This window comes from Gobio gobio (genome assembly GCF_949357685.1).
Source record: "Gobio gobio genome assembly, chromosome: 4".
Lineage (NCBI taxonomy): Eukaryota > Metazoa > Chordata > Actinopteri > Cypriniformes > Gobionidae > Gobio > Gobio gobio.
Window position 1 is genome coordinate 57,438,752 of NC_137100.1, and position 25,560 is coordinate 57,464,311.

The following is a 25,560-nucleotide window of genomic DNA, read 5'->3' on the forward strand; positions in this document are numbered from 1 at the left end:
GTATTTATAATTTGTTTTGGCCAGAAGTGCTATTAATTAAAAAAAAAGAAAAGAAAAAAAGGCAGTGCACCTTTAAATAAAATGCAGTCACAATATAATCTTTCAGCAACTTTATTAAGACATTTTTTTTTAAATTGTAGATAAACTAATGGTGTGGTCACATTTACCATTGTATGGCAAATTTTCATATGTCAAATCCAGTAATTTCAATAGGAATTTACACTATCTGGAATACCCCATGCAGACTCTGCTGCGCTGCCCAAAACAGAAAGCTGGTTGGTTTGAAGTTGATTTCTGTGAGCTGTGCTTTATACAGACAACAGACCTTTTTTACCTGCAAAATTTCGCTAATGTGACCGCACCTTAATGGAGCAACTTTCTTTAACTACCAGACATCAAGTTGACATGAAACTGGTAGTCTGTGTGTTGTACTCACTGTAGGAAGATCTTCTTCATCATGTTGAGGAGTGTGCGGTGCAGGGCCGGGTCGTACAGCAGGGAACTGGGTGATCGCAACCATCGATAAAAATGCATCACCTGGTTATCAGCATAGACGTTATGATACTGCGTGATCTCTCGAACCCAACCAACAACCATACTCTTCAGAATCCTGCACAAGGACGGAAAATAATGAGAACCCTTTTGTACAGAATGAGTTTTTGCAGAAAAACTAGATGGTATGATTACGTTTACTGGCCTTCCTCATTTATACATGCATACCTGAATGTGTTGGAGCAGAGCGCTGTCTCGTCATAGCTGGCCACCGCGTTTGTACCCTGATTCCCTGACATCATTTCCTCCAGTGATGCATGCTGAATGACATCAAAGCTGACGCCCATGCTGGCCCCGCCTTCCATGTCGTTAACATGCTGGGACTGCAGAATGGTGTTCACTGCCAAACTCTGAATATCCAACTCCACACAAACTGGAAAAATAGGCAAAATACTTTATAGAGATACATTTTAAACAGTAATATATTTTAATAATATTAACTTTTCAACCTGATACGGGTATCTAAAGAATAGCACATAATGAACTAAAATATCTGGCTTCCGGCAGATAGCCGTACGCATCGTTTTATGGCGAAAGAATAGTGATGTGTTAATTTTGAAAGAATCTTTAATATGACTCGGGAACGAGTTGTCTCAGAGAGCGATTCGTTCATTTTGTGTTGACCGCGCATACGCAACATGCCATCGGTTCTGTACAGGATCTTTTCTTTTACTGTATTCAGCCTATGGGGCTGTGAGCTGGTGAACGAATGACTCGAACCCGAAAACTCGAGAGGTGAACGGCCCAGATCAGACACTGATGACAGAACTAACGACTCAAACCACGAGAGGTGAACTAATCTTTCCATGGAACAGACGTGATAAATGTGAAGTGACAAAAGAAAGAACGACTTGGATTCGGAGGTGAGGTGAACTAATAAACTGCATAGCCTGAAGACTCGGCTAAGAAGTTAATTAATCATTTATTTTTCAAAGTTTGGCCTTGGCTGCATTAGCTTATCTTTTTTTTAAATTCCAAATGTGGTCAGCACTTTTATGATGGATAGATGCACTTTTATGGACTTCAAAACAGAACTTCCCATTCACTGCCATTATAAAGCTTGGAAGAGCCAGGGCATTTTTTTTTTATATAACTCTGATTGTATTCGTCTGAAAGTCATATCCACCAAGGATGACTTGAGGGTGAGTAAATCATGGGCTAATTTTCATTTTTGGGTGAACTATCCCTTTAATATCTGCTGTACTCCTAGTCTACATGTCTGATCCTGTGTCTTAATTTGCTTACCTGTGGAGTAGCAGCCTTGGCTGTTGATCTCCATGGAGCCTCTCTCATCACTCTCCATCACCAGTCTGCTGTCGTCAGCCTCTTTCCCCCCAAGGTCTGGCCGTGCCGTAGGTGACAGCCACAGCAGGTGGTTGTGCTTTCTCAAATGACGTGCAAGAAATAGATCTGATCCAAATATAGAAATATCCTGAGGCAGGTTTCCCACGGGAAGGTGATAATACCTGCAGAAAGAAAGGACATTACAGTACATGAGTCTGAAGTCAGCTTCTCCTAGCATGCTCCCTGGTGTTGATATTTTTAAAGGCACAGTATATAAGTTTTGCTGCTAGAAGTCACTTATTCAAAATAATAAAGGCGTAGCTTGATGACGACGTGAATGAGTGTGGAATCATGAGAGTTGTCTTCACCTCCACAGCCGATGGAAAGCAAAAAAGAAATCAGTTAATGTATATTATTAATGTATTAAAGTTTTATTAATGTTATTGTGGTATGAAGCAGGGCATCTGGGACAATTCACATTGCTGTTTTTATTATGCATATATGCCGCAGTCGGCCGCTGCCGCTATTTTTTTTATTATTTATGCACATTTTATGATTAAAGTTACATTTAACATTAGTCCCATCATCCCTGAACATGAGCTTTGTTGCATTTAATCACTTAAATTCACATTAGCCGCAAGTGCTGAATTACTACTCATAAAGGTCACTTTATTTGACAAATTAAAATTGTGGAAATTATGATGTCATTGACAGGCGACACATTGACACAGGCTGTTACATTGTTTAAATCCAGAGAAATCTGCTAATTTAAACATTGTTGGAAACATTTGTGATAATGCAAGTACACAAGTCAACAAAATACATTGTTCTAGTGGTTTTTGGATATTTTAATTAAAAAAACCTTGCATATTGTGCCTTTAAATAAATAGTTCAATCTACACTACTTTCAACATTAAGTCAGCAATTCTGATTTGAGGTTCAAAAATGTGGCCCACCCACTCAACAAAATAGGGAGGAAATGCATAAATATTTATTATATAAACACCAGAATACGAAAGTATTATTCCAGTGTGTATAATGAACCATTCAAAGGCCATTAGCGGGGGGAAATAGAAAATGGTCACATCAACTAAAACCACAGATATTTATTTCTCACTGACTTGAGTGCAATTCGTACGTAAAATATAAATATAATAAATGTAACTTCATGGCCAAATCGAAACAAAAAAATTAGCATGACAGTGATAACAGTGTGTGGTGTACCTGGCCATATCAAAAGCCTGTGAGAGGCAGCTGTCCAGGTTCAGGTAGTGTTTGATCATGCGGCGAGCTCCGTGCCGTTGCCAGTCCAGTACGTTGTAGCTTATCTCATCTATAACGTGAACTGGCGCCACCGGGAACTCTTCTAGTACAGTCATGCCAGCCGCCAGACGCCGCAGCTCCCAGTTAGACTGAACAGCGATCAGGGTCGGACCACGACGCTCCTCCTGCACACAAATTCAGAAAAAACCATTGCTATTTTTATGCTGGACTGTGCTATTGGCCTTTTTGTTTTAAAGTGTTTTAATTATGCTTTTTTGCATATTACCTTTCCTGAAGTGTATGATATAACTCTTTGTGAATGTAGAAGGTCTGCTAAGTTTCAAAGATCAAAAAGTGTATGATAATTTTTTGTCTCCCAAAAGAAATAACCGATTGTGAACTGCCTGAAACGAGTCGTCAGTAATTCCAGTCCTGTTCCTGCACGAACCCATGTAGCTTTGTAACAAATCTACATGACAGCCCACGGGTTTTAAATCACCGGCGGAGGGTGAACCAACTCTAGGGTAAGGCCAAGGAAATGAGCTTTCCATTTAAAAACACTTAAAAATAGTTTAAAGAAACGTGCCACCTAGCAACAACCTACACATCCCAGCATAAATGCACCTGATAAATTATTTTTTTATTAAAGCGGCTCACAAAACACTATAATTTGAACAGAAAATGAAGCATACTGAATTATATAAAAATAAATAACTATTGCCTTACCTAATGCAGCAAAACAAAAGTTTTATTTGAATTCTTAATTGATTATATATCGCCTAGAAACTGCGCAAAGAGCCCTCCCTTTATAATCACAAATAAGCTGTCACTCATCTTAATTCATCGTGATCTATAATCAATGAAGCTGGTTGCACATTGAATCTCTTATTTAGCCTATATAAATGTCTACACTTTAACTTAATGGTTAACTTATAACGAGCGCATTTGCAAGAGTGCAGAACTGGACAAAAACTCCAGCGTTTTGAGAGATTAAGCAGATTCTAACTTAAACACGTCTGATTGGCCATTGCGTAAAAAAAAAAAGTGCAAACACTAAATCGGTCTAAAGTCCTTACACACGCTCTGCGGCCTCTGACCATGGCTGACTATGAACGTCTAATGGGGTGTTCACACCAGACGCAACGCGAATAAATCGTGCTATTCGCGCGTAGTTAGACGCTTGAACATTTTGAGTTTACTTGCTTCATTCGCACCATAAGACACTGTGAGAAAAACAGTGATGCTGCAATATACATTATGAGAAAATTATATGCATGCAATTGTAGGAGACCTCCAACACAAAATTAGGAACCTTTGAAAAAACATAATAGGGCCACTTTAAATAACATGTTGAGGCCGTACCTGTTAAGTTTAAGACATAAAAAATGTGTTCATGCACATGTATACCTCTGTGCTGAATATAGTTTAAGATTGCACATGACCGATTACCAAAAGGAAAAGGGAACTCTTATTATGAAGTCCCCGGAAGTGCAGTTGTTGTTGTTCCCCGAGCCCAAATGCACAATAAACAGGTGATCGTTAAACCACTGAAGAGCGTCTTCTTTAAGTATAACAGTACCTTATAGTTGAGGAGAATGCGCTGCAGTGCACGGTAGATGGCTTTGATGTCATTTTCAGCACGCACTTCAAACAGATGTTTCTCAGGTGGCAGAAGCTCCTCTGTGGTCTTCTCCAGCAGTGCTGTGCGCTCAGCTCCGTAAACCGAACTCAGGTTGGGCATCTGATTACTGCGTACCTACATTTTGTGTAAATCACAGCAGTGTAAACTGCATCATCATCTTTGCACTGTGTATTTCTTGCAGGGCTGCATGTTTACTGTTCTTTTACACGCAAGTAGCTCATGATGTTTTTGACAGTGTTTTCAGAGTGGCTTGGCTTGCAGTAAATGTCACTCCGAGTCCACACAAATCTATCTCAGCATTTAGTCTGAGTTTGGATCACTTATAATATCCATTTGGGAATGCAATATGCACCAACCATCTTCCTAAACTTGTTACAAGAAGCGCATATTAACAGTTGACAACCAGAGAGAAGCTTTAAGGTTAACATTTAAAAAAGAAAAAAAATAAGACAGCCATAAATATTAGCACTGTAAAATAACATCATTTTTATAATATTTTTCTTAAAATACTTTTTAACCAAAATATTACAATAGTAATATTTCTTACTATGATTTATATTAATTTATTATAGTATCATTATTATTTTTATTTAGTAATAAAATAATAATAATACTTATTATTATTAGTATGATTATATAGTCGTATGAATAAAATCACAAAATTGTTTATTTTGGTTTGTCTCCTATTGGTGTTGAGTTAAGCACAAATGTGCAGCTTACCGTGTCAAGAACAAAGACACTGGCTTTGCGTTGAGACGGTATGAAGAGGCCAAAGAGAGCCTTATGGCCCTGACTGTGATGGTACAGATAAATGTGCCTTACACTGCCTGTAACATAAAACACAACCAAACATTTTTAGCCCAAACAATTAGAAGCACATCAGCCACTAAACAAATGTGCCAACATTATATACTGCATGTTTGTACAAACTTTGTAACCAATTACAAACAAAACTAAAACCACACTGAAAGTGATTATGTCACCTGGCTCGAGGTAGCCGAACTGGGCCAAGGATCTCATTTCTAGGTGTTCCAGTTCAAAGGTATCAGCTTCTCTGCCAGCCAGGTCTCTGACCACCTGTTTATTGACCATACACATGCAGCCCAGCTGGGCCAGAGCCCGGAACAGCAGCGGAACCTACAGGAAGTGAGAGAGGACGAGACAGACACATGGAAATTACCTCTTTAGATTCTGTAAGTTAAGGTCAATGCACCATAGAGCAGACACCTTCTCTGGAAATCTCCAATTAGTCTAGAATATTCCAGGCTGACTACCAAACTAAAGACAAATTCATACACCATAATTTTCATTAAAAGGCAGAATCTCATATTTTGGGAAAAGTACTTACCTGTGTCTCATAGACACCCTCAATATCAGGAGCAGAGAGGTCTGCATTGATCTCATTGAGGTGTTCTTGGTACATGTCCTCAGAAACTGCATACTGGTACAGGTAATACGGCACACCAGAACGTGGAAGTATTCGGTTCACCTGTCATTTAAATGGGTCAAAGTGAAACATGTCCTTAACTGAACTAAAAGCACAGTTGAAATATTCATGTTGAATCATTGCAACACTCTTTGGAAAACTTGATTCGGACCAAAATATAGGTACATTAATATAAATACATATTAACAACAATATCAATGATAACATTATTGTTAATAAATGTAAATTAATATTGTTGCAATATTCATCATCTTGTTTAGCAGATTTCTATATTGTGATGGACACTTTACTCCGGTTTCGCAGACAAGGCCTAAGTCTAGTCCCACACTGAAATGCATGTTTGAGCTGTGTTAACTGAAAGCAACTTGCACTGGCATGTCTTAAAATATTTCAGTGCACTGCCATTGTTTTGTCTCAAGATGCACACCAGTAATGTTTTTTTTGTCAAAGTCACGTTTATAAAAGCTACTTAAATGTCCTAATGAACTAAGGCTCCTGAATCCTGGCTTAATCTAAACCCTGTCTGTGAAACCGGGCCTTTGTCTTAAAGGAATCTTTAAACTAATCTCCACGCAAGATACAATTTTTTCTTGAATATTTAATAAGCCGAACTGGCTGGCACTAAATTAACTTATAGTCAAGAACATGAAGATTTCTCCTTCAACAGAATTGGTGTTGAAAATGGTATACAGACCTTTTTGCAGGTAGCCCCCTCTTCCTGCTTAGGCACTCTCTGATTGACATAAAACACTCGTGGGATGTTGAGCTTCATGCAGTGCAAGTCACTGCCAATGACCGCCCACAACTTATAAAGACCTGGGTGACTGGTCTCTGCAATCTAGAGGTAGATAAAGATACACACCATACATAGTGCCAATAAGAACAAAACTTTTGTCTTGTTTAATAATTTCGATACAATGAATACTTTTATTCAGCAAGGGCACAATAAATTGATCAAAAGTGACAGCATAAAGACATTTTTAATAATACAAAAGATTTCAGCCAAATAGGCATAGAAGGATTTCTGAGGAAGCATGTGATACTGAAGACTGGGGTAAAGATGCTGAAAATTCAGCTTTGCACCACAGGAATAAATGACATTTTAAAATGTATTAAAATAGAAAACGGTTATTTTAAATTGTAATACTATTTCACAGTTTTCACTGTATTTTTGACCGAATTAATGCATCTTTGGTGAACATAAGAGACTCCTTTCAAAACCAAACTGTTGAACAAAAGTGTATAGAGATGCTCGGATTAGCTTCATCCACCCGCCACCCACCCGGACCAATGATTATTCATTTAGATATACCACACCCGTCAAATATTCGATTTCTCAGTGTAAAGCATAATATTGTAACATATTACACTGAAGTAGGCTACTTTTAAATGAACATTTATTTAAAGTAAAAGATCTTCTTTGGCAAAATAAAATTTCTTTAATAGCCTAAACAGAGGCTTTACACCGTTCAAACTTCAAATATTCACTGTTTCCATCACCAACACACACAATAAATGAAATGCATTCAGCCCAAGCAAAGGCTGGATATGGGCTTTATTACATATCACACACCCAGCACTTGATTGATCTCGATTAACTACTTCACTAAAATGATCCTACATGGTATTTTCATTCCTTCTGTTTGTTTTGTTTTTAATTCTTTTTGAAATTTCTCTCAGATCAGTTTTGCCTCCACTGCTGCTTAAACAAGTGGACCCCACAACACCCGACCCGCATTTTATCTGCTGTGTCCACGGATAAAACCACGATCCGCGCATCACGAAAGAACATGGGAAATGTTTTAACATTAAATCTCTGATTTTCTATTGTGACGTACCTGTACAATTTGCCAGGGCATGTCTAGAATACTGCGGGCAGTTCTCCGCAGGAAGCTACCAAGCCCTGTTGTCGGCCCATCACGGATTACACCACCCCCTGTCGGCTGAGATTCCCCGTCAATCAAACGTCGTCGCTTCCGCCGTTCCTTCCTCTGGCGAAGCTGCAGCTCCCATTTTTTCTTGTGGTAGCGCAACCAGACAAGAATTTCCTCCTATATACACACAAATACATTTAATGATTTAATCAAACATAATATGTGATCATATGTAACATGAGATAGCAAATGCTCCACTTCAGCTTTAGGTGTCATTAATATAAAGAGCTCAGACTTGCACGAGTCCTCCTCCTTTGGAAGTGCATGCAAAGTGGATTAGCTTTAGCAGCACAGAAAACAGTGTTTTCTTGACACGGCAACACAAACCAAGCTCTCCCAGGCCACAGCTACAACTATAGTTTTTGAGGGGGGGTCAAAGTAGACGTTGTTCGAGGGCAATCGATGAAAACCATAGGTTGGCATTATGCAACCTACCTACGCAGATTCGTGCAGGTCATAAATAAGGCTGGAATTACTGACGTTTCAGGCAGTTCAGAATCTGTACTTTCTTTTGAGAAACAGTAACTCCCTTTATTGTGATCTTTTAAATATTTACATTCACAAACAGATATATAACACACTGAATGAAAGGTCATATCTAAAAATGCCTAATAGGGAAACTTTAATTGTAACTTCTGGTAAATGTTATTGCATTTTTATACTGTCTGTATGCATTACCCGAGTGGCGCCTACGGCTGGCGGTGGCCCCAGTATTTCTCTCCAAGACTGTGTGAGTTCTTGCTCTTGAGACTCGGCCTGGCTGTCCTCTCCCTGAGATATCCTCTTCCTTTTTGTGCTGATTAGTATGGCAGGTTGCACGGGGCGCTGAGGAGCACCGAAATCCTCCATATCCGGTGTCTCACCTGATGCTACAGTTTGAGGGGCCACCTGAGAGAGATAGAAGAAGGTGTGTGTACAGAAGGAGACAGGTAGACAGCAAGTTGTGTGAACGGTGTGTGTGATAGTAGACATACCTGTCTCTTTCCCTCACTGGTGAAGAGCTCACTAATCTTCTTCTGCTTGTAGATGTCATTTTTTTCCAGAAGCTTCTTATGCAGCCAGTCTGGATGTCGTACCCTGGGTACCGGGTTTTTCACCTGAAAAAAAATAGTAAGAACATGGAACTAAGCAGAAGAAAATATAAATGCACACAGGTAGTCACCAATAAATATTTGATGCTTGTCAAATAAGGTAGATTGGGTAAAAATTCAGAAGAAATGTACTTGATTCTGGGTAGGACAGGTATGACAGGACAGGTAGGGGTCTAAATGATGTGGATGGTAATTTACCTGTTGTAGAGCTGCAGGAATAGTGATGATCTTCTGTATAGCACTGCCCAACCGCTCAATGTAGTAACTCCAGTCCAGAATCTTATATGTGAAAGACATTAAAAACAGAACTTAAAAGTATAACAGCAGTAAAGAATACAACACTCCTGAAATTTCAACAATTTTGAAATTGTGATATTACAGCCAAAGTCGATGAATCAAATTAACTCACAGATCTAATGTCAAGGTCATGGAGGCTAGGCATCTTCAGCCATTTACGTAGGTAATGCTTTTTAACACTCTCTTCAGCCTGAAAAATGGCCAGAGGGATCGCCCTGTGTGAGAAAGAAGAAATTATTAATATTTATTTGAAATATTACAATTTAAAATAACTTTTATTTAAATACATTTTGAAATGTAATTTATTCCTGTGATGCAAAGCTGAATTTTCAGCATCATTACTCCAGTCTTCAGTGTCACATGATCCTTCAGAAATCATTCTAATATGCTGATTTGCTGCTTAAGAAACATATTCAATGATCAACTTTTTTCTAAATTTTGCTGCTTAATATTTTGTAGAAACTGTGAAAAGATTTCAGGATACTTTGATGAACATAAAAAAAACAGCATTTATCTGAAATAGAAATATTTTGTAACAATGTAAAAGTCTTTACGGTCACTATAAATATTAATTATTAATTATAAAGAAATACTATTTTTTGCACTCTGTATAAGGGAGGAACAACCTTCTGAATAAGACCAGTTCGTAGAAAAATAATATTTTAATTTCACCTCTCAGTGACAGGCGAGCCCTCCGGTTTGCGGGAAATGACATAGCGACAGCTGAGGCCAGCGTCCTTCACCATCTGATCGCCAAGGAACTCAGCAAGACGCTTAGCCGTGCTGATGGAGGTGGATTTCTGTGCTCCGTAATCTTCCAGTTTACGAGACATGGAGCGGTTTTCTGAAATCAGCTCAAACAACTCTGCATCTGGCATGTTAGCAGCCTTGAAAACAAAAGACAAGAACAACACACATTGAGTGCCACTTCTTATAAAAATAATAAACACAGCTGTGATATTATAATAAAATGCATTGCAAGCAATTATTTCCATTATATTTCCACTTAAAACTATGGAAGATTTTGTGACATCTGTCAATACCTTGCTGTAGAGCACATCAAGCCAGTAGTCAGCCACTTTAGCCACAGAGGCATAAACCTCCTCTAGAGTCGTGCCTTTCAGGAAGGCCTCAAACACAGATGACTGAAAGATCTTAATGAGTTGAAGTTCTCCTCTCCTCTTCACCTCAAAGCCCTTTAGCTCAGCCAGAGACCCATCCTCATTAAATACGGCATACCTGAGGATAGAGAAGATACTTAGATTACAACCAAATACAATTAATACATTTCCAGTAGTTTGGATCTACAAGTGACTAGTTACTGGTCATACAAGTCCAACAAAGTATAAGCAAGATTCACTGTGCGATATAGACAATAAAAGCAATACAGATTTTTTGATTATAACAGCAGTTTTCACTCAGTGAGCTTACGCTGCAACTAATATCATCTTCATTGATTGTAAAGGCAGCACTCAGCTTTTTTTTTTTAACAGTATTTAAAAGCTACATGCGTACATGTATTATATAATTAATAGCATTAATAATGGTTAAACTTTTATTCTGATGGTCCCCTTTAACCATTTTGCTGACTATAAGTAACGTTGCACCTACATGTCAGCTAACTCTCAGTGTATTAGTTTAGTATTAGTAGGGTTGGGAATCGTGAGAAATTTTCCGGTTCCGGTTCCGGTTCCGCCTAACGATTCCGGTTCCGATTCCGGTTCCATTAAAATTATTAAACAAATAGTGGTAAAGGAAAAAGGCACAATACGCAACTCAAACAATCCATTTTGTGTTTATTACTTGCTCTAAAATGCATTTACAGGTTGGCAATGTCAAAAAAAGTCCTGTACTGTACATATATTACAGTATTAATTAAGCCATTCTTGCAACACATTGTTTTTCAAATGAACACCTCTGAAATTGTTTTATTACATTTTATCTCTCTGTCTCTGAATAAAACCAAGTTATAAATTATATTTATTAGTTATATTTATTAATTAGTTGTATATTAATTTAACAGTAATTCAGTTATTCAGTGAACTTGTAAAAAATAAATTGCAATTCAGCATTACAAAGGTAATTGTGCCTAAACGCTGACCTAAACCATGGTGACTCAACGGTTGACATACATATATATATATATATATATATAGGCCTTTCACTATAGATCTGATATAAGCCCTGAGGCACTCTGTGCTGTAGCAAATGTTTTGTCAAATTGCTAGTGCAGCCTCCTTTGCATGTTATTAACTTTTCACGTGTTACATTTTGCTTCATTATCATTCATTCTTTGGAAATGAATCCATACTTGTGACTTTCTCTTCGCCATGCTGGTGGTCAACGAGAAAATATCTGACGCAAAACCGTAAATGTGTAGCGCGAGGGCTTTCAGGCTGAACTGCGTGCGTTGCACTCCTGGAAGCGGCAGGCAACGTAATTAATATTCATGATGAGGTGAGCCAGGGTTGCCAGGTTTTCACAACAAAACCCGCACAATTGCACAATCGCTTCAACCCGCGGACATGAAACACAGCCCGCGGCAAAAGTGGAAAACGAGAAAGCGGGAAAACCACGGACTTGGCAACACTGGCTGTCACTCGGATACGCTTCCAGCGCTTCGCACACACATTGCACCAGAACCGTTTTCGGAACCGAAACTTAGGAATTTCGCGCGGTTCTGGTATTTTTCAAAAATCAGTTTCGGTTCTGCATAAGAACCGGTTCTCGGTTCCCAACCCTAAGTATTAGTAAACTGTTAGGTGTAGGGTTAGTAGAATAAGTTGACATGTATTTGCAAAGTTACTTAATAGTCAGTATAATGTCTGTTGGGGAACCATAAAATAAAGTGCTAGCAGATATTAAGAAGACAGTCTACTAATACTCTAATGAGAGGTAGTTAACATGTAGGTGCAATGTTACTTTTAGTCAACAGAATGTCTAAAGGGGACAATCGAAATAAAACCAAAATTAGGCTACCCTACTTGTGGTACCAAAATCCATGTCATTCTCCTGGTATTTGTAACGACTACTAAAATTATGGTACTGTGACAACATTAATGTCCACACAGTGTATCTAGTCCTTTTAAAAGAGTAATAATGAAAAAGAAGTTCTAGTGTAACTCTGATGTGGTTTTCTCACCTCTTCTTTAGTTTCTTTCCTTCTTCTTTGGAGGCAGGCAGAATCATAGCCAAGTACGGCCCATCCACTTCAAAGAAGATGCTGTTCTCAGCTCTGGTCTCATATGTTAGAGATGCAGGGTCCACCAGCTCTTGATACTGATGATTCGTGAAGCCCTCCTACACATACAAGTGATCTTTTCAGATTATCATTAGTTGTTCCCTTTTAACCATCCTTTTGAAGATCACTTCCTTTTTAATATACAAGTAACCTGCTGATAATGTGGTTTACTGGAAAAAAGAAAACCAAGATAAATTACCTTGACCATGATATTGAGCATGGCTCCTGGATAACTGATGGTCACCTTTGACTTCTTCTCATTGGTGGATTTTATGACAAAGTTCTCAGGAAAGGTGTTGGGAAGAACACACCAGATACCATCAGTGTCCAACTCCAGAGGCCTCCTGAACAAGAAGAAGAAGAAGAAGAGGGCAAATGATCAATAGATCAATCAATTACAATAAACCAGTGTTTAAATTAACCACAACTCTGACAGTGTTTATGGGTTTGGTGTAAGAGCCTGACCCGATCTGTTCAATGAGCTCCCTGGCCTGAGTGATGATGTTGGCACCGGTAAAACACACAATCCCAGCCATCTCCATAGAGTACCAGCGTGCTCTAAAAAACAGAATATGAGCCATCATGTAAAACAGGAAACAAAAAGTAATATCAGCAACTACAGAAAACAAGAAACTCTTCGGGTATATCTGCTCTAGCACTGGACAATAAATGTGCCTTGAAAAGTGATGGTTCTAATTGTTTAATACCCTTTTCTCATGACGTATCCGTAGAAGGAGTTGAGGATGCACTTGTGCGCCAGTTGCAGAGATTCATAGAGAATCTCCATGTTCTTGCAGCGCTTCACCTCTGCTGCATCCCCGTTATCTTGCGCTGAAGACAGCTTCTTCTTCCACACCTGGGCAGATTATAGGAAAAGACAAAAGAATGATTCCTTCCTGTATAGATGAGCAGACTAAAATATCACATTAAAAGAGGAAATATCCTAGAAAACATCTCCTTTTGAAATAGAGGAGTTTGATGTACTACATAGACAGACTCAGACTTTATTGTCCCACTCTGGGAAATTAGGATTGCAACAAGGTGCCAAACATTAACCACATCCATATAGTTTAAAATACCATTAACTACAAAAATTATAAACAATACAATTTTACAGGTTCCAAACTGTAACATCCATAACAATAAACAATGAATCACCCTTGAATTGTTTATTTGAACAATTCAGTACCTTATGGAGTCCTTTGAACTCATATCGACGGTCTCTGAAGGCTCGAACTGTGTCAACATAAAAGGAGTTCTCTCTTTGGCAAATGGTAGTGACTCTCTCCTCTAGCCTGGTCAGGTGAACCTTCTTATAGGCTCTTCTACAGTAGTCTAAGAAAACAAAAACAAATGTAATAACATGTCTCACTGTTCATCAATACAAGTGATGTGCATAATTTAATCTCTCCTTGGTCTGACAACAGTCAGACAAGACCTAGCATATGCATATGGGTATGGGAAACAAAAAAAATACTGACCTCCCAAGCGCTTCTTCTCATGACGGGCCTGTTCTTCTCTATTGAGCTCATGGAAAGCCCGAGGTGGACCATTTGGATAGAGAGGTGGAAACTTCTCTGACTCCAATTGTTGCTGAATGCGATGAAACTCACTCCTACTGGCCGGCACTATGAGGAAATAAAAAACAGCCTGAATCTCACTGATAGCAAAACTGCATTAACGTTATATAAAAGTTCAGCAATTATGAAGTATATATAATGTTATAATGTCTATTTATGTTATTACTAACCAATGTAATTGATAAATTGAGGCCAAAACTACTCATAACCAATAATGAAGTATATGACTAAAGCATACAAGTATCAGTGTTTTATTTAATGCCATGTCAGCATCTTCATGGCAAAAACAGAATTTACAAAAGGTAAAAAAAAATTATAAATATACAATAAAAAATAAAAACCAAGCAGCTAAAGCATATAATAACATTCAAAAGTTTGGGGTCGGTCAGATTTTTAAAAAAGTTTTTGAGAGAAATCTCTTTATAAAAAACCCCCCCCACAGTGTTCTCTATTTTAGTATATTTTAAAGTGGAATTCAGTCCTGTGATGACAATGACAATTCAGTCCTGTGATGTTCAGTTGTGCTGCTTAATATTTTGGTGAAAAAAGTGTAACATGTTTTTTTTTCAGGATTCTTTGATGAATAGAAAGTTAAAAAGAACAGCATTTATCTGAAATGGAAATCTTTTGTAACATTATAAATGTCTTTACTGTCACTTTTGATCAATTGAATGCATCCTTGCCAAATAGAAGTACTAATTTAAAAACATTTCTAAAATCAGTATATATTATATTATATATATATTTATATATATATGGGATGCAACAATACAGTTAGTCCATGGTTCAATACATATCTCGGTTTTTAACCACGGTTTTCGGTTCGGTTCGGTTCTGATGGCTTGTCACATCACTTTTTTGCTATTCTATTCTTAGGCGACAGGAACAGCAAGAGATTAAGGAGAAATATGACTATTTTTTTATTGCAATACTCTTTCTTTATTTTTTACTTAAAAGAATTGAAAAACCTTACTTAAACTTAAAACTTTACTTAAAAAAAACCCTTGTACACATTCCTAGTGTATTGCATAATATAAAATTAATATATATAAAGATTTACACTGGCAGCTCAGAGCTGTACAGCAGCATTTAAGTATGAAATTGAATTAATAAATGTAAAAATAAAACACTACATAGACTTCACTATAAAATATGCATTGATTCTTATTAAAGCTACTGTATTAAAGTTTTTCAGTCAAGAGCAGTGAGTGATTTCCTCTTTGTCTTTTGTTGTTGTATTAACATTAAAGGGATAGTTCACTCAAAAATGAAAATTCTCTCATGGAGAAATGAATACAGGTTTGCAACAATATTAGAGTGAGTAAATAATGACAATTTTAGAGGTGAACTTTCTCTTTAAGGACAGCATGTTCACTGGCTGTGCTGCTGTCAATTTAAGACCTGTGCATCTAATATACAGACACGCCGATTTTACTTTCACTTTAGACATAACCGACTGTGTTTATGTTAACCTCGTGTGTATTTGACAGTATTAGTGCAGTTAGACTACTTAGTCCAGTAATCACGTGTTTGACAGGCGTTTAGTGCGCGCGCTGGGCAAAGCGCTTGATAAAACAGTGCATATGCACGTGAATGAAGGCTTTAAAACGCATGCAAATACTGAACTTTCGTGATTGTGAATAACTATAGTGTTCCGTGAGTATAACTCTACCACTAACGTGTGATGTGAATGTATGTCGCGTTGTTCAGTATATTGGGATGGAGGCAAATTATAGAATTTGTAGAAAAATTATTAATTAAATACAAAACCGAAAAACTACAATTCACAAACGCGTATTGAACCGTGAATGCCGTACCGAACGGTTCAATATTATATTGAGAATTGTGGCATCCCTAATATATATATATATATATATATTATATATATATATGTCTTACTGACCACAAACGTTTGAATGGTAGTGTATGTGTCTTGCGTCAACCCAAGATGAAAACAATTGTGGCATTAATGGTCTCCTCAAAGATGTAAGAAGTTTAAATCACTCACTGATCTCTCCTCTCCACTGCCATGACATCCTGCGCTGACAGTTTGCACCAGGTTTATTAAAATCACAGGCGGCACAGGTCGCCTCATCCACCATGGCAGAGGGCTAGGAGGAAAAAATATATGGAGAGAAAGAGATGATTAGACTTACTTTATTCATATACAGCTGAAGGGGACTAAAAGTTGTCTTAAAATGTCATTACAATGAAAAACTTAAGCACCAGTCTATAAGCTGAGAACTGTATTGTACCTGTAGTCTGTTGGTGAGGATGATGTTGGGGTACATAGCCCCCACATCCAGATGGTAAATAAGAGGACACTCGATTCTATTGGGCACTTCCTTCAAAGAGATCAGCTTCCTTTTGATCTCGTCACACACCTGAAACAGATCAAATTAATAAGACAGCTGGGGATTAACTTGATACATCCATGAAAAACATATATACAATAGGTATATATGAAGAAATGAAGAAACTGTGTCCACAAAAAAAAAAACGTCACTGAATACGGACTCTGACTGACCTCATTGAAATTGGTGACCTGCTCAAGGGGCATCTTCTCCTCTTCCTCAATTGCATGACGAAGAGTACGGTCTACCCTCTGAATCAAAAAGTCAAATGCTGCTGGATTCTGTCAGAAAATAAATTATAAATAATTATGTAGATACGATTCAAATAAAACAACACAAAACAATGTGATTTGTTAAAGATGGACTCCCAGTTACCATTTTAAAGCGACAGGGGATGTCACTGCGAAACACACCAGATTCCAGAGCCTCGACATGGCCACCCACATAAGTCTCAGAGTCGAGTACATGACCGTCATCTGTGAGTTTGTTAAAGACCTGCTCCTGCTTGTTTGGGAAGACAATGTTGGCATGGAAGGCCTGAACCATCAGCAAGGCTTCACACAGGGTACCAGAGCCTTTCCGCAAAACCTGTTAAAACATTTGTGTGTCCAGACACATAAAGCAACACCATGAGGTTAAAAACAATATATATATTATATATATATACAATATATACAATAAATATATATATATATATATATATATATATATATATATATATATATATATATATATATATATATATATATATATATATATATATATATATATATATATATATATATATATATATATATATATATATATATATATATATATATATATATATATATATATATATATATATATATATAGAGCTCAATGTAGTAAAAATAAAAACAAGAATTCAAGAATACTGACCTCATCGGGTTCCATAGGAATAATGGTGCAGAGGGCAAAAATAAAGGGATGAACATATTTCATGTAAAGGTAGTATGTGGCCACAGCGTCAGACACTGAATAGGTGGCCAGAGTCTGAAAAACAATAATGCAGCACATGATGCAGTAAACAATAAGTAAATGATGCACAAAGTAACAAAATCATAGTCACTCATAACATATTTGATGTCAAGCAGGATTTTGTACCAATGAGATATTATTGTTGGCAACACAACACAATGAACATCTTGTTACAGTTGTGGCTGGTTAAGACAAAAACTCAGATTAAAATAGTATTGATTATGTGTGGTGTTACACAATAAAATCTGTATTAAAAATACATTTATATTTTGCCTGACATTTGTCACACATTGGTCATTGTGTGGCGTGATTCAAACGATGAGTAGAGCTGTTTTGTTCTGCTTTTGACGCATTTAATGGAAGCACTTATCATTAATCAAATTTTGTTTCTCTCACGGTTTACACCTGGCCTAAAATCTAGTGCTGTCACCTTGTGTTGACACTGTGAAACTGCATGATTTGTAAATTAAGCGTGGTGAGCCACATGTAATATATTTTAATAGACAAGCTGCAGGCCCCAGGGCGGAATTGGCCCGTGGGCCGGAATTTGGACACCCCTGCTGTAAGTTAACAGCCATTCATGTAAATGATCAATGAGTGTGAAAGGTGAGGAGTAGAGCAAGAGCACCTGTGGTTCTTCAGTAGCCATACGGCACATCTCCTCTGGGTCCAGCTCTACGGGGTCATAACCTAACTTAGCTTTTGCAGCAGCCTTGAGGTTATGACTTCCTACAGGCAGGTAACTGTCTCTCTTTACCCACCTGAATGAAGAGAGATAGTGAGACAGGGTGTATGAACTAATATAAAGTACATAAAGCCATTCATTAGCAAAGTGTGGGTACTTTTCATTCAGTCTCTTTTAAGACAACATTTCAGCCACTCTTACCTGAGGCAGTCCATGTGAATAGCTTGGCTAGCTTTATATTCTCCCTGATTGTCCTTCTGGAAACCAATCTCCCGATACATATTCAGGCCAAGTTGGGCCGCCCTGGTCTCTATAAATGGCCTGAGGACAAAGAGACAAAAATTCACCATGATGAGATGCTACTTGTAAAAACACTAAATCATATGTAAATGCCAAATAAAAACATAAAACAGGCATCAGTATTTTGTGTGATATAATATCAGAAAGTCTAACAGTAATAATCTAAAAGCATGTCCTACCAGTCAAAAAAATCTCCGTTGTAAGTGACAAAAATGCTCGGCTTAGTCTCATGGACGTGTTCAAACCATCTCTGAATGAGAGAGGCCTGCAAGCAGACAGAAAAGGTCAGAAATGGGGAAGGCAAATATTTACCAAACTACAGAAAAGGAGTTTGACAACTTTTAATTTTTTCAAGCCTTGATTTACACTTGACAACACTGTATCAATTATTAAATTGCAGCACTTAAGCAATTGCACATCATTTTCAACCTTACTTCATCAGGTTCATTAAATACAGTGAAAGGGCCCTCATATTCAGGTTTAGGGGTGAACTCAAAGTCTTCAATGTCCTCAGAGACAATTTCTCGGTTTGTGATGAGGAAGCCCTGGGAAAATAATACACAAATGTACATTATAAACCATATCAAGTTTTAAACATATCAAAGAGGCTGATAAAATTGAAATACTGCATGAATAAAACTGACAATTAAATTACATGTTTACAGCTACTCTATGAATCACTGACCTATCGTAAGAGCGCAAAATACTTTACCTGCCCATCTATCATGTATGATATCATCATGATCTGGTCTGTTTCAGCATCAGGAAACTTCAGAGGGAGTTTAGTGGTCTCAATATCGAACGCCAACACTACAGGATCCTTGGAAAGACAGAGAAATACTGCCATGATCAGTCATTCACAATAATTATGGCAGGATACTCAGTGAATAAATGTGAATGGCATTGACACAAAATCAGCAAAAATCTCAAGCATCTAAACACTTTAAGACGTGCAGAAGCATTTGTTAAGATTCTTACAGGTCTTTCCACAAGATCATCCCTGCGCACAATCTCAGGAGGATAGGCACTTCCTCTGTACCGCACATTATACCAGTGAGCCTGTCAGAAAACAGAGCTGTCAGTCAAGAAGGTCTCTTTTGAATGCTAAAAAAATGTATAATCAGTCATGTAGCCTGTATGGAATGATTCTTTACCACATGAATCTTCAGGTCAATAGAAACACGGACGTGATAGGGCACGTCATATTCTCGCATGTCCAAAATGTTGTCAAGCTGCTCAGTCATCTTCTTCGACGAGCCACCCTCATCCTCTGTCATTACATTCCCACCAACCAAAGCACTGTAACATGCAAAAGAGGCATGTAGGTTTGAATAACAATAGAGAACAATGTAAAAAGTGCAATGTGGAAAGTCTTACAAGATAATTTCTTGAATAAACTTTTTGAAACTAGTTTTTAAATCTCTTTTAGAAATGTTTCGTTTTACATTGTTGCAACAAAGGTTTCAAAATAAGCTAACTTTACAATGTGCTTTCTTATCGGTGCCAAAGTGTGAATACCTGGATAACATGCTTGTATAGGCGTCATTGGACTTCTCTCTCTCCCTGTTCTTGCGGACAGCAGGTGAGATCTCCCTTTTCACTTTAATAAGGTCATCCATAGTGTTAAAAGAGAGTTTGATGTAGCTCCTCTTCAGGCCCACCAAGTGATTAGGCTTTTAAAGACACATAACAATCAAATGAATTACATTATAGAGTAAAAACAAAAAGGATCTGCAAATTAACTAAATTGAAGATTTTGAAGTATTGATTAATAGATTTTGTTTTATATTCATGTTATATAATGGCTTCAGTGTTTTTTAAAGAGATAGTTCACCCAAAAATTTAAATTCTGTCATTTATTACTCACCCTTATGTCGTTTCAAACTTCCGTTCATCTTCGCAACACAAATAAAGATATTTTTGATGAAATCTGAGAGCTTTCAGTCCCTCCATTGACAGCTACGCTATTTTAACTTTGAAGCTTTAAAAAGTTCATAAAGAGATCGTAATACGAATCCATATGAATTGAGCGGTTTAGTCCACATTTTCTGAAGAGACTCGAACGCTTTATATGACTGAATTCACATTTAAATATTGTTTAGCAAACATAAACAGAAGCTCAACCAAACCTGCTTAACACGCAAGAAAAAAAACGCATTGGTTCTTGCGGAAGCTCAAACAAGCAAGCATGCTTGAGCTTCCATTTACCACAACTGATACAATTCATATGGATTAGTTTTACGATCTCTTTATGATAGTTGCGTAGCTGCCAACAGAGGGACAGAAAGCTCTAAGATTTCATCAAAAAGATCTTCATTTGTGTTCTGAAGATGAACGAAAGTTTAAAACGACCGGGTTTGAAATGCCTTACGGGTGATTAATGACAGAATTTTTATTTTGGGTGAATGCATGTAGACTATACGATAATGACACCTATTTACTCATAGGTTACGATGCATAGAAGAATAAACTTTCTATAGAAGAATAAAGAACTTTCTATAGAAGAATAAAACGTCTTCAGCATGCGCTAGTGGTAAACAAAAAGACCATGATGAATCACATTTTGGCAGTTGTTGTTTTATGTGTGCTGAAAAAAAGAAAAGTTAGTTTTAGCGTCATGTCGCATTTTTATTGGCTGGTCAGTAGACGTAGGCCGTAGCAGCAAACACACTGTGAGATAATCATGCTGATTTCTGATACTGTCAGAAAATTAATGGTGCACCGAAATTTCGGCCGCCGAAAATGCCATTATCGGTTTCGGGACAAATAAAAAAAAAACCAGGCTAAAACGTAACCCGAAAATCTATGTCACCCGCCCCTCCCATCCGTGCGCAATTCTTAGGTTTCACTCACGGTCGAGCTGTTATCACGCGAAGCGTCTGCCTATCAAAGATTAAGCATGTCAGCGGTATGAGAACAAATAGAGACGTATCCAGCTGAACTACCCATTGCCAGAAGCGACAATCCCTTGACTACTGGCGTGCGAACGAAGGCCGCTTTCCATTGCTTGCGCGGATTGCACGCAGTTATTTATCTGCCCCAAGCAGTGTTGCCAAGTCCGCGGGATGTTTTTCCATGTCCGCGGGTTGAAGCGACCCCAATTATGTGATATTTAGACCCAGGAATGCGAATTTTAGCAGGCAACCTTGCCAAAAAAAAACACGTATTTTACCCCCCAAATGCCCTTTTACCAGGAGAACAGTGACAGACAGTGAGAGACTATTTCAGTGCAGCATCTCATGTTCTTAATGAGAACCATTCTGTGATTTTGTGTGCAGTTATTCAGATAATTGTGGATCTTTTTTTGCACAACTGTTAAAAAACTATTTTATTTGATGGAACATAAAACTTGAAGAATAGCCTGATATTAGGCCTATTTGGTATTAATATTTATATTTATTGTTAAACATATTTTAGGTTGTTATGCAACTTAATAAAAGTTTGATTATTCTATTGGTTCCTGATTTTTTCATTTCAGATCCATTAAATGCAAGCAATTTATATTTATATATATATATATATATATATATATATATATATATATATATATATATATATATATATATATATATATATATATATATATATATATATACATATATGTTTTTAAAAGAAGCCATTTTCGGCTTCAGTTTCGGTTTTCGGCCAAGTGCATCCTAAATTTTCGGTTTCGGCCCAGAATTTTCATTTCGGTGCATCACTACAGAAAATGATCGTAGGCTTTCTTTGGTCGCAAGACTGTGAAAACGGCCGTCTTTGAACGTCTCTCTCACTGAACGCCATAGGACCAACGATTAGGAGCCATGATCATAGAAATCGCCACAATTGTTTCACGATGGCAATCTTTCATCTGGGAACGCCAAAAATTGTGCAGTGTGTCTCGGGCTTTAGAGATATGCTAAAACCCTGATGGTCTTTGTGTAAGCTTGCTTTTTGCATATGTTTTATAATGTACAGCACATTGGACAAATAACTGTTGTTTTAACTGTGCTTTATAAATAAAGTGTCTTGCATTGCCTTGCCTATCAGGAACATAAATGATGCAAACAAATCAGTATAAAATAACGCACGACAGAACTTTACTTACCAGATCTAAATCTTCCTTCGGGACAACTTCAAGCTTCGCAACTTTCCCTTGGAACTTCTTTGACAGGAAGGAGATAACCTCTCTTTCACAGTTCTTTAACAGACACAAAAAGACATACAGTACCATTCAATCCATCCAACGCTAAATGTTTTCACTTCAGTAAAAAAGCTTAAACTCACCTTTTTAGTTGCTATGTAGAAATACGGCTTATAGGGTAGAGCAATCTGTGGGGACACAAAAAGAGAAACTTACATCATCAGGTGATTCAGGACCTCTTGTCAACATAACATTCTCGACCTGCTTTATGATCATGTTATAAAGGATGAAAATACATGTTTTAAGAAGTGGAGAAACCAATGGAAGCTTGTTTCCGCCACAGAATAAAAAATAAAAAAGGTAATTGTGACATTTTATCTCACATTTCTCACAATTCTGACTTTTTTTCCTCAGAATTTTGTGATAAAGTCGTAATTGCGAGATATAAAGTCAGAATTGAGAGATATAAACACGCTATTCTGAGAAAAAAGTCAGTCATTTTTTCCTTCAGAATTGTACCTTGATATCTCGCAATTCTGACTTTATAACTCGTAATTGCGACTTTATATCAGACACTTCTGAGAAAAAAGTCAGAATTGTGAGAAAAAAAGTCACAATTACCTTTTTTTATTATTCTGTGGCGGAAACAAGCTTCCATAGAAACCTATAATATTACATTTGAAAGAAAGAAATATTTATATTTGCAAACTGCTGTAATATCACACCTTGAATCTGTTTCCATCTTCCTGTATGAAGTAATAGTCCACAGCACTGATCATCCGCTTGTCATCATCCAGAATCTCAGTCTGAGAAGAAATACATAATGTTAAAAACAACCGTCACGATATTGGCAAGATTACCAGTTATCATCTAATTACGATTACGTTTGAATGTCTGACATTCATTCTTACCGGGTGCATGTTGATTAGCCATCCTGTTTTCTCACCAGGCTCCTTCATCCGATCAAAGCCAAAGCGCTCGTCCATCCCATCAGTGAACTGACTGCGCTCCAGCCGCTTGACAGCGGACAAAGCAGACGCATCATCCCTAAAAACCAACAACATGAAATCCACTGCAACAAAACCTGTCGTCAACATTCAACAGACATTTTGACAATTGCAAAAGCAGTCAAAGCAAACAATGAGAGACAGATTCAGAGAAGAGATAATGTTCTACTAAATATGAGTCTATGCTGGTAAACTGAAAGATTGCAGGATTTGTTTTCAATCTCGGTCAATTCTACCAAACTAAAAAGAAGTTGTCGGCTTGACATTACAAACAGTGACAGCACAGTTGATTTGATTAAATGTATAGTATAATATAATTTGTGGCATTGGTATTTTGTGATATTTTATTGTTATTTTTGTGATTCTCTGTGTGAAAATGTATGTGCTGTCGTCTTGACCAGGTCTCTCTGGAAGAAGAGATAGCAATATCTCAAAGGGATACTCCTGGTTAAATAAAGGATAAATAAAATAAAATAAATAAACAGTGTCAAGCTATTTTTGAGGTAACACGTTTTCCTAATTCTTGGATAATCATCTAACATTCAGTTATGACTTCATATTAATGGAGACATTGAATGTAATATTTGTACTAAAAATAATTTGATGTGTTATCGTTAAACAAAACTGTATTCTTTTGTTAAATGTAATAAAGACTAAATTAAAAAATATGAAAAAATGTAAGTATTAAAGTTACTAACTGAAATACAAATAAATAAACAATTTAGAAATATTACAAAATTACAAAAGCACATCAATACTAAAACTTAAAATATAAGCTGAAAATATATTATGTTATCATTAGCTAAAACTATTTTTTTGTTAAATGTAATAAAGAAATAAAAACTTAAAATATATTTAAAAATTAAACAAGTTACTAACTGAATTTTTTTTAAATTTAGATACATAAAAAAATGACAAAAGCATATAACAATTACTAAAACTTAAAATATAAAATGAAAATATTCAAATAAAACTTTCAAAATATTAATAAAAACCATAAAAGTGTGTGTGTGTATATATATATATATATATATATATATATATATATATATATATATATATATATATATATATATATATATATATATATATATATATATATCCATTCACTTACACACACACACATATACATACATATATACATATATATATATATACACACTAACTACCGGGACACTTTAAGTAAACTGCAAAAAAGCGATTAAAAACAAGAAGAAATGGTTATTTGTCAACTACCCAACAACAGCTGTCTGCTTTACCACAGATTGCCCTTACTTTATAACTAGTACTAACCACTGAATTACCATTGAAACATTACAGGCTGAAATATGTCAACATTATACACACTTACTGCTGGTTGTCCTGATCCCCACTTCGTTCTGATTTATATCGCCCACTGTTTTGTAAAACCATAGCTGACAAGAGACTGCAAGACTCTCAAATCAGTCAGCAAATACAGGAGAACGTGTTAGTTAAAAGCGTCCCTCTTTCACACTTTTCTCACACTTTCAGCGCGAGGCACCTAATATTAGACCTTCTTGTTCGCATGAATGTCACTAATGTGCTCCAAACAACGATAAAAAAACGTATGTGTCCTTATAAATTTAAACACAATTCGCGTTGCCACCGGTACACAGATTATTACTGTAAATATATATTTCCGTTGTTCATACTGTGCCGACGTAGAAATTTGGCGCGTTTTGTGTTGTTGCCGCGAGATCCAGTCACCTTCCTGCTTTGATCCCGCCCCTCATAATTCCA

General features: G+C 36.9%; 1 protein-coding gene across 1 annotated transcript in view; it reads right to left on the minus strand.

Moving 5' to 3' along the window:
* The window catches only part of pole (polymerase (DNA directed), epsilon), a 30,709-nt gene extending 5,184 nt beyond the window's left edge, over positions 1-25,525 (minus strand). The window contains exons 1-40 of the mRNA XM_079816299.1: positions 25,151-25,525; positions 23,704-23,839; positions 23,518-23,598; positions 22,936-22,980; positions 22,757-22,849; positions 20,188-20,342; positions 19,824-19,968; positions 19,648-19,728; positions 19,382-19,489; positions 19,104-19,214; positions 18,849-18,934; positions 18,571-18,690; positions 18,313-18,445; positions 17,586-17,699; positions 17,061-17,273; positions 16,859-16,966; positions 16,587-16,715; positions 16,340-16,442; positions 14,233-14,379; positions 13,941-14,086; positions 13,459-13,607; positions 13,217-13,309; positions 12,951-13,095; positions 12,653-12,810; positions 10,554-10,749; positions 10,183-10,397; positions 9,623-9,725; positions 9,412-9,492; positions 9,097-9,219; positions 8,801-9,010; positions 8,027-8,239; positions 6,883-7,026; positions 6,090-6,230; positions 5,725-5,878; positions 5,462-5,568; positions 4,679-4,855; positions 3,061-3,284; positions 1,798-2,018; positions 721-925; positions 437-610 (exon numbers count right to left, since the gene is read on the minus strand). Coding sequence (XP_079672425.1) covers positions 437-610; positions 721-925; positions 1,798-2,018; positions 3,061-3,284; positions 4,679-4,855; positions 5,462-5,568; positions 5,725-5,878; positions 6,090-6,230; positions 6,883-7,026; positions 8,027-8,239; positions 8,801-9,010; positions 9,097-9,219; positions 9,412-9,492; positions 9,623-9,725; positions 10,183-10,397; positions 10,554-10,749; positions 12,653-12,810; positions 12,951-13,095; positions 13,217-13,309; positions 13,459-13,607; positions 13,941-14,086; positions 14,233-14,379; positions 16,340-16,442; positions 16,587-16,715; positions 16,859-16,966; positions 17,061-17,273; positions 17,586-17,699; positions 18,313-18,445; positions 18,571-18,690; positions 18,849-18,934; positions 19,104-19,214; positions 19,382-19,489; positions 19,648-19,728; positions 19,824-19,968; positions 20,188-20,342; positions 22,757-22,849; positions 22,936-22,980; positions 23,518-23,598; positions 23,704-23,839; positions 25,151-25,212 — 5,549 coding nt within the window. The 5' untranslated portion in view covers positions 25,213-25,525. The remainder of the gene's footprint in view (positions 1-436; positions 611-720; positions 926-1,797; positions 2,019-3,060; positions 3,285-4,678; positions 4,856-5,461; positions 5,569-5,724; positions 5,879-6,089; positions 6,231-6,882; positions 7,027-8,026; positions 8,240-8,800; positions 9,011-9,096; positions 9,220-9,411; positions 9,493-9,622; positions 9,726-10,182; positions 10,398-10,553; positions 10,750-12,652; positions 12,811-12,950; positions 13,096-13,216; positions 13,310-13,458; positions 13,608-13,940; positions 14,087-14,232; positions 14,380-16,339; positions 16,443-16,586; positions 16,716-16,858; positions 16,967-17,060; positions 17,274-17,585; positions 17,700-18,312; positions 18,446-18,570; positions 18,691-18,848; positions 18,935-19,103; positions 19,215-19,381; positions 19,490-19,647; positions 19,729-19,823; positions 19,969-20,187; positions 20,343-22,756; positions 22,850-22,935; positions 22,981-23,517; positions 23,599-23,703; positions 23,840-25,150) is intronic.
* Positions 25,526-25,560: the final 35 nt, after the last annotated feature.